The sequence below is a fragment of the Rattus norvegicus genome, chromosome 16 (assembly GCF_036323735.1).
Source record: "Rattus norvegicus strain BN/NHsdMcwi chromosome 16, GRCr8, whole genome shotgun sequence".
Taxonomy (NCBI): Eukaryota; Metazoa; Chordata; class Mammalia; order Rodentia; family Muridae; genus Rattus; species Rattus norvegicus.
Window position 1 is genome coordinate 63918813 of NC_086034.1, and position 14912 is coordinate 63933724.

General features: G+C 43.2%; 1 protein-coding gene across 2 annotated transcripts in view; it reads left to right on the top strand.

The window, feature by feature from the left end:
- Positions 1 to 4156: 4156 nt before the first annotated feature.
- The window catches only part of Tnks (tankyrase), a 151004-nt gene continuing 140248 nt past the window's right edge, over positions 4157 to 14912 (top strand). Inside the window, exons 1-2 of one of the 2 annotated variants that reach the window (XM_039094390.2) lie at positions 4157 to 5964; positions 7056 to 7711. Coding sequence is in view for 1 of the 2 variants with exons in the window: in NM_001106084.2 (NP_001099554.2) it covers positions 9542 to 10184 (643 nt within the window). In the remaining variant the exon portion in view is untranslated. Of the gene's footprint in view, positions 5965 to 7055; positions 7712 to 9516; positions 10185 to 14912 lie in introns of those variants that run through there. The other variant, NM_001106084.2, reaches the window with a different exon arrangement.

The following is a 14912-nucleotide window of genomic DNA, read 5'->3' on the forward strand; positions in this document are numbered from 1 at the left end:
CTGGTTTTAGAAGCTCTCAATATGCTGATGACTACAGTTTGTCTTTACTCTGGCCTCTTTCTTGAACTCCAGGCCCTTATGTACACCTAAGAACGCATAATGGCAATTCTAAACCTGATTATTTGTAACCAAACAAATGGATAGCTCTTTCTACCCAGTCCCTTAGGTTGACCCTAACTATGTCATTCTAGATTCTTCTCTTTTAGAAAAAAAATTTTTTTAAATGTGTGTGTGTTTCATGCAGTCACCAAATCCACACACTATTGGGGATGCCAAGAGGTGTATGCTGACAGGAGCCTGATGTAGCTGTCTCTGGGAGGCTCTGCCAGAGCCTGACGAATACAGAGGCGGATGCTCATAGCCAACCATTGGCCTGAGAACAGGGTCCCCAATGCAAGATTCAGAGAAAGGACTGAGGTAGCTGAGTGGTTTTGCAACTCCATAGGAAGAACAACAATATCAACCAACCAGATACCCCAGAGCTCCCAGAGAATAAACCATCAACCAAAGAGTACACATGGAGCGACCAATGGCTCCAGCTGCATATGTAGCAGAGGATGGCCATGTCGAGCATCTATGGGAAAAGAGGCTTTTGGTCCTGTGACAGCTCCATGCCCTAGTGTAGGGGAATGCCAGGGTGGGGAGGTGAGAGGGAGTGGGTGGGTGGGAGGGGGAGCACCCTAATGGAGGCAGTGGGTGGGGGGATGGGATGGGGGGTTTCTGAAGGGGAAACCGGGAAGGAGGCTACATTTGAAATGTAGATAAAGAAAATATCCAATTTAAAAAAAAATGAGGGGGTTGGGGATTTAGCTCAGTGGTAGAGCGCTTGCCTAGGAAGCTCAAGGCCCTGGGTTCGGTCCCCAGCTCCGAAAAAAAGAACCAAAAAAAAAAAAAAAAAAAAAAGAGAGAGACAAAAAAAGTGTGTATGTGATGTATGTGTGTAAACACCATGATACACATGTGAATGTCAAAGGACAACTTTGCAGAGCTGGAGAAAATGATCTGCAGAAAAGAGTTGGGCCTCACCTCCAACAATGAGTTGGTATTGAGTTATAGAATGACAAGCCAATAGAATTGGCTTTAACTAGCTGAGTTCTTACTAAATGGTGAAACTGGAGCCTTTGAGATGTTGAGGGTTTGCTGCTGTGGGTTGGTTTTTTTGTTTTTGTTTTCATCTAGAATGCTTGGCTTTACACCTTAACCCTATACTACAGTGATTTTTTTTTCTCAATCCTGGGACAGAATCTTTAGAAAGAAACATACCTACTTCCAGGCTGAGGACTCCTCCTTTGCTCCTTATAGCCTGAAGGATTGATTTTACTTCTCTGAAGATGAGAGGTTGCTTCATTTACTAAGTTAGGATAAAGCCAAAAGCTATGACACCTGCTAACTCCCCACTGAGCAGATGGATTTACAAAACAAAACAAACAAAAGACTTAAATGGATTTTCTTGGATAATTTATGCTAAGCAATTGGACACCACAAAATAGATATCCGAAGATAAGATTTGGGGATGAGTGGATATAAGAAATTGCACACACATGTCACTTAACTCATTTTTTATTCATTGACTTCTATCAAGAAGCAGAACTGTGTTTTGTTTTGTTTTGTTTTGTTTTGTTTTGTTTTGTTTGTCAACTTGACACAAGCTAGAATCATCTGGGAAGAGGGTACGTTAAATGACCGATCACCTCCATCAGATTGACTCTATGCTAGTCTGTGGGTCACATTCTTGATCAAAAATGGATGTGGGAGGGCTGGGCCCATCCCACTATAGGCAGTGCTATTCCTGGGTAGATGATTATGGGTGTATAAAGAAGCCAGCCATGAGGAGCAAGTAAGCAGTCATCAGTTCTTGAACCCATGTCCCTGCCTGGGGTTCCTGCCCTGACTTCTCCTCATAATGGACTGTGAGCTGTAAATAAAGTGAACCTTTTCTTCTCCAAACTCTCTGGGTCAAGCTGTTTTATCATAACAATCTAGGGCAGAAACCAAGTGAGAATCGTAAGAGGATACCAGGTGAGAGGCACAACTGAAATGGCAAATGCCTCTCATTGCTCAACCTTTCAGCTGTAAATTCTGGCTTCCGCTGGTCTTCACTCCAGCCTTCACTTGGGGTTAGCATGGTTGAATAAAGGCCATCAATCATTCCAGATTTTAGGACTGTCTCTGATCAGGTGGTTAGCCGGGTCTAAGAGACTCATGGCTGCTGCTCCTCTGTTGGCTCCTGCGCCTCTCCCTCCTTATTCTCTGTCTAGCTAGATTTGTTGGGTTTGCAATGAGAGCAAATAATCATCCTGGCTTGGTGGATGTCCCAATGCTCTAATAGGGAAGTTTGGGTTTTCTGGTTCTGTCTTCCTGTGTTGCAGTAAAATAGAAAAGGGCAGAATGGTTCCTACACATACCCTGGTGGTTGATCTCTCACTAGTTCTGGCTCCAGCAGGCCATTGGAACTAGTGCTAATTTATCTCAGCCACTCCATGCTGCCCCAAGTACTTTCTGACCTGCTGTCAGAGAGCCATTCCAGCACTGTACCCCGTCAGGCCACCCTGCCCTCACTCACAGCTCTCTTGATGGGTTGCCACCATGCCAGACAAACACATCCCAATTCCGTAGTGGGCCTAGTGCATCCTGCCACCATACACTCTCTTGAACTCAATTAAGTCGCCACATGAAAGAACACACCACACAATATCCTCCAATCCCATTGATAAGATATAATTTGCCCATCTAGACAGCACAAAATCCTGTACTCACCCATCCCTTAAGAATAGTCATAACAGGGGCTGGGGATTTAGCTCAGTGGTAGAGCGCTTACCTAGGAAGCGTAAGGCCCTGGGTTCGGTCCCCAGCTCCGGAAAAAAAGAAAAAAAAAAAAAAAAGAATAGTCATAACAACCTGTAACTATGCGCAGAGAAGAATCTTAAAATCTGCCGCCACGTTCTCTCTGTTCCTTCTTCCTCACCCCAGCCTCTCTGCCTCTCTACATGACATCAATCCACATCCCTGTCTACTGGTTTGCAGTTGTATGGCTCTATTCTGATTGACTATCTCTGAAGTTGCATATGTCATTATGCCCATTGTACATGCATTCCTCACCAATGCATTCCAGAATGTTTGGGAATTTTTCTGAATATGCTTAAGATTTCTGGGCAGAACAAATGCATATGTATACTGGATGTGAGGTAGTCTTTTTTTTTTAAAAAAAAATATTTATTTTTATGTATATGAGTGATCTGTCTTTACGTACACCTAGAAGAGGGCAACAGATTCCAATTACAGATGGTTGTGAACCACCATGTAGTTGCTGGGAATTGAACTAATGACCTCTGGAAGAGCAGCCAGTGCTCTTAACCATTGAGCCATCTCTCCAGTCCTGTGAGGTAGTCTTTAACGGAGTATATATGCGTATTCTAATTACTTCTGAGAAAAATGTTTATAAGGAAAGAAATACATTTAGTGTAAAAACTTAGCCTTTCTTAAGTAGACCAACCAGGTTTTCAGCCATCTCTGTTAATATGTAGGGTGGCAGAGGCTGTGCATACAGTTCATTTAGCAGAATGCTTCCCTTGCAAGCTTGGTTCTCAGAACTCATGCTTAAAAGTGTAGGGGAGGCAGATGTGGTGGCGTGCATTTGCAATCGCAGTGTCAGGGAGAAAGAATGGGCAGATCCCTGGGACCTATTGCTTGGTCAACTTGATCTATTTGGCAAGTTCTGGGCAGATCTTGTCTTTGAATCAAAGGCTAGATGTATGGCCCTGGGGAATGACATCTGATGTTGTCCTCTGGTCTGTATTCATGTGTGTACATACATATGTATATACCCCCTCAAAAATATGGGGTAGCAAATGCATTAATCCTAAATAGTGACAAAGTACTGATTCGTACCCAAGCGTATGGCATATGGACTCCATAATCTTAACCTCTACATCATCCAACTGACCCTGGTATGTAAGAGATCATCTTCTAAAGCACCCGGGAATTTGCTAAAGCAGCTTTGACTTATTGTCATTTTCCTGTCTCAAAATAAATTTCTGTTTTTAAACAAACCCTCATCTGATACAATTCATTTAGTATGATGGCTGCCATGGTAACCGTTGACCCCTTTGTTACTATGACTCATAGATTTCTGGTTGGAACTTTAGCTAAGAGAATGCAGTAGAGAAGTCTGAGCCAATGGTAGATAGCATGGGCATTTCTGGTCTAGTAATCTAAGACTAAGGTGAAAAAATGGCACTGCCCTGAGTAAGCTTAGCTCTGCCTTGTATTGGATTCGGCGAGGAAGCAGTCTACAGAGCTCCAGAGGATAACTGAACTTGATAGATCTGAAACGTCCATCTGCATCCCATCAACTGGAAACGCACGGCCAGAACAGTCAACCAAGTCTGACTGAGACTGAAATATGGAACCCATGCCAAATGGTGTAACCTTCAAAGAGAGAGTTTATATAATTACGGGGAAGAAAACCCAAATATTTGAACACATTCCAGAATTGAAGTTGTTTTTTTTCCAGTTAGCAGTTTGTTTGTTTGTTTGTTTGTTTGTTTGTTTGTTTTTTCTCTTGTGACAATAGTATGGCCCAGGAGAGAGCTGTATGCTTGTACTTCTAAGTCAGTCGAACATGATTTTTTTGTTTAAATATTTTTGGAAATGATAAGATGCTTCTTTACTGGGATTCTTGGTTTTTGGAGATCAGAGGGACTTATAAGAATCCTGAATTATGGGGTTGGGGATTTAGCTTAGTGGTAGAGCGCTTGCCTAACAAGCGCAAGGCCCTGGGTTCGGTCCCCAGCTCCAAAAAAAAGAAAGAAAGAAAAAAAAAAAAGAATCCCGAATTACTCAAACAAGGAAACAGACGATATCTAAGAATTCTGTTACATGCTAAAATGGTAGCTATTTGTTCCCAATGTCTTCTTTGTTATAAAACAAGTTGAGAGGAGAAAGTTGTTAATAGTGGCCGTAATTCCTGTTAACATTTTATGTATGCTACCAAAAAGGAACAGCATCAACATTCAAGAAGTACTTACAAAATAGTTAGGCCTTCTAATCCTTGTGCCAAAAACTCCAGTAAAGTCAGATTCTTAGACTGAAACATATCTACCGAGGTTCTGCATGCTGTATCATACCTCATGGAACTGTGTGTAACCACAGATAAGGTAGTGATGATTGTCCTTTCGAGTCTAGAGCTCAACACTAGTCCTTCTGAGCCCATAAACTTTATAAATACTTAATGTTAAGTGCCATTAGTACTCTCCACTGAGGATGAAAAAAGCTCTTTCCAACTGATTGATGTTTTTTCAGAATGTATTGCGATCAGTTTCAGGCAATTCAGTCTTTTTATTCTACCCAGCAGAGATTTTCTTATTTATTTTGTTCTGACAAGCAGACGAAATAGATGCATTTTAAAAGAGTTCGACCATTCCTTCTTTCTGCAATATATGGGTAAATGGCTGTCAGAGGATCAGATAAGACATTCTTCATGCTTCTTTTTCAGAGAACACTCAAGGGACAGATGTAGCTATCTGACATTTTGTGGTGATTCACCTCCACTCCCGAATGCTCCACGTTGAGAAGATTTAAGACAACAGTGCTGATTCAGCAATTCTGCATGGTCGATACCCTAAGACATTTTCCAGATCTTGATGATGAAGGGAGAACTTATTTCACTGGTGTTGATGATTCTCACAACAAACGGAGTTCTACCTTTTGCTATGTTTTCTTTATAAGAAACTTGTGTGGTCATCGATTGGAAAATAAATATAGAGCCTTCAGTAACTGGGGCCTCATCTACCTTGAGGGTGATAATAATCAGCTCATAATAGATTTCTGTTGCAGAATTCTAGAACATCCAAAGAGGTGGCTGAATTACCAGTTCTTGCTCCATTCATCGGATCAGCACTGTGGAAACTGGACATACTTTTTTACAAGTTGGATTATGGATCTCACTGTTCAGAAACGCCTTGGGTACAGCTTTTGTGTTCTGTTTTCCTCATGAGAAACCAGTGTAGCATTGATTGGAAAATACAAAACCTTCAGTAACTCGGACCTTGATATACCTTGAAGTTGATAGTAATAAACTCACAATGGATTTCTGTGGGAGGCAGCCTACAGTCTTTGGATTCTGGATAAGATACAGAATTTAAGGCAGACCAGTAACAACCACCTTCATAGTCCACAAAAGTACATTTTTTTGGGTTCATGGTAAATTTGTTTTGCCCATTGAAGTTTTTGTTTAAAGTACTTGAATGTATTCCTTGAAGTGTACAGGGATTTATAAATTTATAAATGGTCATATATAATACCATTTGTTCACCCAAAAAGAGTCAAAACTGGGAGAACATATGTTGTGGCCTGATTTTAGTTTCACTGTGTTCTCTAAATTGCCTTACCCTTTGTCAAATGTCACTGTGGAAAAGGGCACAAATGTATAAGATACGGGATAATGTTAGACTTATAACCTGTAGTCCTAGATTCAATGAAAACCAAATGCCACTCATGTTCCTGGTCTTATGGTATTTAACTGATATGCCAAAATTCACTGGTTCATTGAAATGGGAATATCCATGTCATGTTAATTATATTTAATAGTGAACATTTAAAGCAACCATTGGTTTAGTATTCTGCCTGATGCACATTGTTTTTTCTTAAGACTCTTTCTGTGTCTGCTCTATTGGAATAATGAGGTTAATATTTGTTTCCACAATGCCTACTTGAGTAATGAACAATTGGTATGAAGTGGAGTCCTCGCTGAGATTATCCCATTCTTGGGTACATCTCCTTACGTCACACAAACACTATAATAATAGGAAGCATAGAGGAAAAACAGCTGTAGGAAATGTCATTTTGATGGTTATTGAAGATAGAAATCATGTTTTCAATCTTGGTTTGGGAGGGGAGAGGGAAGTGGAGAGGAATGGAGGGGGGAAACGAACTTTAAAAAAAGAAAAAAAATTCACAATTAGTTAAAATTAAAATGAAAAATAAAAGCACAAAAGTAGAATAAGAAAAAAATTCTTAATTTTAATTAACACTTAATCAAATGTGTTGTCTTGCAGGAAGGAAACCGGCAGAATGTTGGCTTTAATAGCCTGCTCAAATGTACACAGCCAGGAACTGGCAAAGGTTGAATTTCAATCGCAACAATCTGAAGCACCGTTTAAAATTGGGATCTAGCAAAGTCACAGTGTGTCGTTCGTGAGTGATGGCTATCCTGGTTGTCATCTTAACTACATCTGGAATGAACTACAATCCAGTAATGGAGGGCACACCTGTGGTCCAGATCTTGAGGGTGGAAGGCATAGGCTTCTGACATGGAATAATATACACTTTTGATCCAGATCTTGAGGGTCAGTGGCCATGAAAAGCTTATGCCCAGACAAGGGTTGCCCAGGAGACTGAGGCGAGCAGACCTGAATACAAAGCCAGTTTGGGACTGTGAGTTCCAAATCCAGCTGTGGTGGTACACACCTTTAATCTAGGCTACACCTTCTGCTGAAGGCCTACGTAAAAGACGTCGGAAGAAAGAAAACATAGCTCTTCTTTGCCTGCTTGCACTTACTTGTCAGCATATCAGTTGGAACCTACTTCTTCAGGATTCTAGCTTATACAGAAGACCAGCTGAAACAACTAGTCTCCTGGGACTGAGCAACCACTACATTCTTGGACTTCCCATCCACAGCTGCCCATTGTTGGGTTAGTTGGACTGCAGACTGTAAGTCATCACAATACATTTTCTTATAGAGAGACATTCTACAAGTTCCGTGACTCTAGAGAACCCCGACTGATGCACGGAGTGAGAAAACTTACAGGGAAAATTCTCAATAGACTGTGAGAATTTGGACCGACAACTGCCACAAATGCCAAGGAGCTCAGACAGGATGACTTTTTGTGCTGCTCTATCCAGAGCGCCTGTAATCTGAGAGGACAGGATGAATGGTTCAGAGACCTGCTTTACCTGTTATCTCCCAGCCAGCAAAGTGGAACAAAGAATTCAGTCATCCCAGACTTTGGTCCTGTCTCTCAGGTCAGGTGGTCTGCCTGGTCTTGGAGATTCTTGTCTGGTGCCTTTTCCCCTCCCCCATTGCTTGCCCCTGTCCCTTCTTAGTCTCTGTCTAGCTAGGTATGCATACTCCCAATGCCACTTAGACTCGCATGCCTCTCAAGGCACCCCAAGTTAGATTTAACTCTGAACAAGCAAAGCAAGCCTCTGTGGTCCGACAATACCCGCCCCTTCTCCCCAGCATAGCTGTAGACATTTTGTTCCATGCCTGCCAGCTATTTCATATTGTTGCTGTAACATGCCTACCAGCCTTTGACACAGAAAAATAGCTTCACTCAGAGCTATTTTTTTCAGACCCTGTTATGTTCTGTTATGTCCTGAGGTTTGTTAATCTTAAGACATTCCTCAAAGCTTTACGTAGGGCTCATCAAATTAAAGGTCAATATAAACTGTTATGTCAAAAAAAATGGCTTAAGTTAGAGCTGATCACCAGGCAGAACTTCCTGCACCTGCGTATGAGCTCATTGTGGTTTTTTCTTTTATAAGCTGACATAAAAAGATGTTGTAGTTCAGATGATTCTGAGCTATGTCCCTGGTCTGACCAGTATTAGGGTGTGCATTCAATAATCCGACTCTTAGACCCCAACACCGAGCTATTTGATAGCGTGTGTGTGTGTGTGTGTGTGTGTGTGTGTGTGTGTGTGTGTGTATTCCTTTCTCCAGTATTAAGACCACCTGACCTGAGAGACAGGACCAAAGTCTGGGATGACTGACTTCTTTGTTCCACTTTGCTGGCTGGGAGATAACAGGTAAAGCAGGTCTCTGAACTGTTAATCCCGTCCTCTAAGATTACAGGCGCACTGGATAGAGCAGCGCAAAAAGGCATCCTGTCTCCGCTCCTTGGCATTTGTGGCAAGAGTTAAATACCCTCTTAGAGAATAAGGTTATCCTTCCCTCCAGTCCTGTCTCTGAATGAGACCAAAGGAGATAGTAAGGTGTACAGATCCAACACTTCATTTAAAAATATTCCCAATGTGCTAATTTTAGTTATGTATTCTTCAGAGCGTTTTGTATGCATTAGCTCACTTCATCTCTGCAGACAATTTTGTGAGGTGGGTACTATTAATTCCATTTTCGGGCGAGGACATTTTGCTAAATGTTTGCACCAAGTTACATTCTAATAGCTTCTTCTGAAGTAAGACACCGCAGACTGACGGACACCTGGGAAAAGACTGAAGCAGTCCAAAGCAATCCCGCTTTGGAAGGAAGACAGAAGTTTCTCGGACAGGTAGTGGCTCGCCAAAACTTTCAAATCTGCCTTGCCAGCCCGCCAGGGCGTCACAAAGCCAGTCTCTCAACTACTAAGCCACGCCCCCAGGCTGGTTGTTCTCTAAGCTTCCAATACTTCCCTTCTTCTCTCCGACTCCACCCACTTCGGCAAGAATCATTTCCGGGTATGTTGACTTCTGATTGGTCCAGAATCCGGAAGTGAGGGCGGGCGGTGGCGCCGTTGCCGCAGTGACAGTACGGGGGAGTGGGAAGATGGCGGCGTCGCGTCGCTCTCAGCATCATCACCACCATCATCAGCAACAGCTCCAGCCCGCCCCAGGGGCTTCGGCTCCGCCACCGCCACCTCCCCCGCCGCTCAGCCCGGGCTTGGCCCCGGGACCTACCCCGGCCTCTCCCACGGCCGGCGGCCTGGCGCCCTTCGCCTCCCCGCGGCACGGCCTGGCGCTGCCGGAGGGGGATGGCAGCCGGGACCCGCCCGACAGGCCGCGATCTCCGGACCCGGTGGACGGCGCGGTCTGCACGGTGGCTGCTACGGCCGCGGCCCCGGCAGCTTCCGCCGCCGTCGGGGTCGCTCCCAGCCCAGCCGGCGGCGGCGGTAACAACTCCGCGTCGTCCACTTCTTCGCCTACTTCTTCTTCGTCTTCCTCTCCGTCCTCCCCTGGCTCGAGCATAGCGGAGAGTCCCGAAGCCGCCGGAGTTGGCTCCACAGCAACTTTGGGACCCGGGGCGGCGGGCCTTGGCCCGGGGGTCCCAGCCGTGAGTGGGGCCCTGCGGGAGCTGCTGGAGGCTTGTCGAAATGGGGACGTGTCCCGGGTGAAGAGGTTGGTGGACGCAGCGAACGTGAATGCAAAGGACATGGCCGGCCGAAAGTCTTCTCCCCTGCACTTCGCAGCAGGTCTGAGACCGTGTTTTACGGGTTTTGGAGCGGAGGGAGGGTGGTCGGACTAGGAAAAAAAAGTTACAGGTTGTAGTGGGACAAGTAGGGACTTGTTGGTGGTTCTTTTCCACCTCACCCTGAGAACTGAAGTTTAGTGTCCGTGTGTGTGGTGGGGGGGGTTGGAGGGGGGCGAGGTGTGAATTCACTCCTTGGCGTTTGCAACAGTGGTACTTCAACTTATGCAAACTCCGTGTAGCGCTCATCTGTGGATGTGGGCATACTTAAAACCTTTTCAGTTCGGAGTTGTGTCTGAGACAAGTTGGATTTGAGTAGCTTTAGGAATAGCTTTGTCGTTCGTGTGCTAGTTCGTTTTGTTTTTTACGACACGGTTTTGTCCTTTGAGTACGGACAGTCCGGGGCGAAAGAAGTGTAGGGTAACTCAACAAGTGTCCAAGAATCTCTCGTATTCTTAAGTAACACAACGAAAGACAATGGGGTTTGTCAAATTCCACCTTTTCTAAAGAAGTGGACAATCTGGAGAGACTACCCCCGGCCAGTCGGAGACAATAGTGATAAGGGTAGTGTGTGCCTATGATAAGGGACAGAGAGATCAGCTTTGAGGTCCAGTGTGTATTTACCTTGTCTCAGCTAGCTCATTTTCTTAGAGACAAAGATGATAGGTTGTTTGAGTGAGGATTTAGGAAGAAGTCTTCTGGCGGGGAAACTCAGCACATAGGCACAGATTTCTAAATGCTGAACTTTACTTTTCTTGCCTCTCTCCCTTCTGAGTAAGTAGTTGTTTTCTTTTAGAAACACAGAATATTTTTTATAAAATACAGAAATGTAGAACAAAAACAGAAGGGCCATACTCTCACTGCCTTGATACTTCTGGTTGATTTTTTTTTTAAATAAGGTTAATTAGGTTATGTACTTTAAAACAAGTACCTTTGAAGTTTGTACTTCACATATATTATAAATTCAAATAGGATAGAAAGATACAAAATTAAAAGACACACTTTTTAAAAAAGTATCAAAAATTCCTCTTTTAAATGTTAGTTTTCTTGAGTGTGTGTGTGTGTGTGTGTGTCTGTGTCTGTGTGTGTCTGTGTAGGTACAAGAGGGCAATTCCCTGGAGCTGGAGTTACAGGTAGTTGTGGGTCACCCAGCTTGGGTGCTCAGCTACTCTGGAAGAGTAAGCTCTGTTTAATTAACTTCAGAGCATCTCTGCAGCGCCCTTTCTGTCTTGAGATGCTGTCTGAGCACCAGAACTCTGTTTTTGCTGGGAAAGCACTTTACCCCTGGGCTACATACACCTCCAGCTCCTCTTGCTGTGCATTTCAGTGGTGTTACTCCTTCAGTTCTGTAAACGTAAGCTTAGAACTTAGGAGAACTGCGATTCTCGTTTTACAGATGATAAAGCGAGGCACACGTGAGTCTAGTTCTCAAGTAAAGTAGTGAGACATTGACGTTGAGTCAGCAGTTTGATTTAGAGCCTAAGCCATAATCTATAGGTGGGTTTGTATGCAGGGCACAGCTCCTAAGTTACTTGGTGTTTGGGGAAGAAGGTAGTAGTCTGGAGCTCATGGAGAAGGAAAGCTAGTGATTTTTATTTGTTTTTGTTTTTGTTTTTTTTTTAATTTCAGCCATTGCTTAGAGTTTGTAATGTTGCAGTGCAATCAGAACTTTGAGGAAATGGAAACTGCACCCTTCCTTGCTTGTGTGTTTGTATACTTTTCCACTTCACTTGTAGCAAATTGCGTCTGTGATCCATTAATGGACAGTGATCAGTGGTGTGAAACCCATTGGGAATGGTCAGATTACTGGGTCTGTGCTCCATATTAGGCAGAACTAGTGAGTGTGATGAATTCGCTTATAAGTAGGCTTTCAGCTACGTAGATGAAAAGTCAAGACTCTTGCTTGTTTTATATGAAATAGGATTTCTTTTTCTTGTCTGGCTTTTCTTTCTTTCCTAGTTCTCATTTTCTCTGTTTCTTGAGAGAAGTCTGGCCAGGCTCAAGGTTCTGCCTCAGCCTCCCAAGCCCTGGGATTTCAGCCATGCGCCACTACACAATTTCCTTTTCTTTAGGCTAAATGAAAGGTCTGAGTCTGATTTAATAAATCATCTGAGACCGTTTACTTTCCAAATCAAGCAATATGTTGTCTCACAGATGACCAGCTATCAACTACTTACGTTTGTTTCTGCATCACTTCACTCATTTAGTGTTGGTCCACACAGAAGAAGGCTTGTTTCCCGTCATGGCTTCTCTTCACCACAGATTGCTTAGGATTCATTCCTGGGGTTTATGTGTATGCTCATCCATCAGACTGCAGACAAGAAACAGCCTTACGGAGTTACTTTGCAGTTAGGAGTACCTAACAAATTCTCCACCGTAAAAACTAGTTAACCTACACTTTCATATTTGTTTGTATAACACTAAGTCTAGTTTCCGTTAGCTGTGGACTGAGTAGCTAAGAGTTCTTGTTAGTTGACTATTATTTGACTGAAACTATAGTCATTGTTTGTCCTGGAAGAGCTTTTTTAAGGATAAGAAGTAGGCAAATGTCTTAGATGGAAACATTTTAAGTTATTTTGTTTTATGGGTGTAGTGTTCTTATTGGACAAAAACATGCTAGAATTATGGGGTGTTGGGTTAGGTTAATGTCCAGATTGGAAGGCCAAGAGTTCCTGGAAAGTTGTAGGGCTAAGGTAATGAGTTTTATAGAGCAGCTGACAACATGACAGAGAAAGCCAGTGAGCAGCAGGATAGGTGAGTAAAATAGAACTTAGACTATGGAATACTCTCATCCTACAATTGCTGAGTTTGATACTTTGAAAGAAAGTGAACTCAACCCATATTCAGGAGGCAGTGATTACACAAGCTATATATACTTAGAGTTCCTTGTTAGCGGTAGGGATGTGTTTGGAGAAATCAATCATCCATGTGATAGATTTTGTTGTGTGTGACCATCACACTATGCGTACAGACACCTGGATGACCATCACAGTGTGCCTACAGACACCTGGATGACCATCACACTGTGCCTACAGACACCTGGATGACCATCACAGTGTGCCTACAGACACCTGGATGACCATCACAGTGTGCCTACAGACACCTGGATGACCATCACAGTGTGCCTACAGACACCTGGATGACCATCACAGTGTGCCTACAGACACCTGGATGACCATCACGCTGTGCCTACAGACACCCGGATGGCACAGCCTGATGTACGTGTGTGCTTTGTGCTGTTGCTTTCAGACTTCATGAGTGTCCAGTGCACACTGAGTCCTGATAGTCGTAACACAGTGATGAGGACTTGTATGTAAGCATAGAGTATAGACACAGTGTACCCTTAAACACCCTTAGCATGAGTGGAGTTTGCAGAATTGAAGCTAGTCTGGGTGTGTTGGAGAGTAACAGGAAGGCCTAAGCATTCCTGAACTACTGTAGAGTTTTTTAAAAGCATTGTACACTTACAGCCATCCTAATTGATAAAACATGTTTTACTTCAGTGATGTATTAAGCTTAACTTGATTCCCTTTTGTTTGGGAAGTCAGGATCTCAGGGTATCCCAGATAGCCTCGAGTTGGCAATCCTCTGCTTCAGTCCCCTGAGTAGCAGTGGGCCTGGACTATCATGCCTGGCCAAGACTTTCCCACTTTTAAATCTTTAAAAATGTTTAAACTTTTGATTCCTTTGTAATACTTAAAACATAAACATTCTGTATACAGTTGAACAAAATATTATCTTTTGAATCCTAATCTTACAATGATCTTTATTTTAAATAATTTTATTTTCAGTACATTATTGTTAAGAAGTAAGACAGCTATATTAAATAGCAGAAGTCAACACCAGGTCAGAATAATCGTCATCACTGTCCTTCGCTTCCTACTACAGCATTGGACCTTCTCCTATGATAGAAGTGCTTTCTGTAGGACCTGCTTGAGGCTGCTTTCCTTGTATATAGATTTTCAGTGTAAAATGATGATGAAAAGCATAATGTAGTTGATTAACACATGCAGCTAATAACTTAGCCTCACCAGGTCTGTGTGCCATATGTGATTGTATGAGCTATGGTTTCGTATGACAGGGAAGCACAAGGGTACCACATTGGGTTTGTTTATACCAGAGTCATCACAGAACACAGAAGTGATGTATTGTGACATCACAGTGGCAGTGATATCACTTCACGATAGTTTTTTTTAGTGCTACTATTATCCTGTCTCTGTCATGTGAATTGATTTCTCTTTGACCCAAAACTGTATTCAGCTTGTGACCAGATCACTAGTGCCACCCTAGAAGTTGCTTTTCCCAGCAACCTGCTTTGTTTGCTAGAAGCAGGTACAACAGAATATTCAATTTTAGGTTTGACTTTTTTAAGAAGTTGGAGAGTAAATGTCTCTTTAACCAGTGCTTTAACATGGGTCCTGTTGCTCAGGGTCCCAGAAAGGTGGCTTCTGGTCAGAACTGTCCTTGGATTTGCTGACAGGCAACTTTTGAGTATATTCTCATGTGGTGAGCAGAGAGGGGTACAAAGAAAGAGAGCACGTGGAAACGAGCATTCATGCCTTTCTTTATAAAGGCTCTGTGTTTCACTTCCATTGCCCACTCACTTCCCAAAGGCCTCACCTCCTAATCCTGCCACACTGGAAGGTTTCAGTGAATAGAGTTTTAGGAAGGCGTGGCATGAGCGAATGTTGAGTCCGTGTGTGTCTTCCTTTTGAGTGTGTGCATGTGTTCA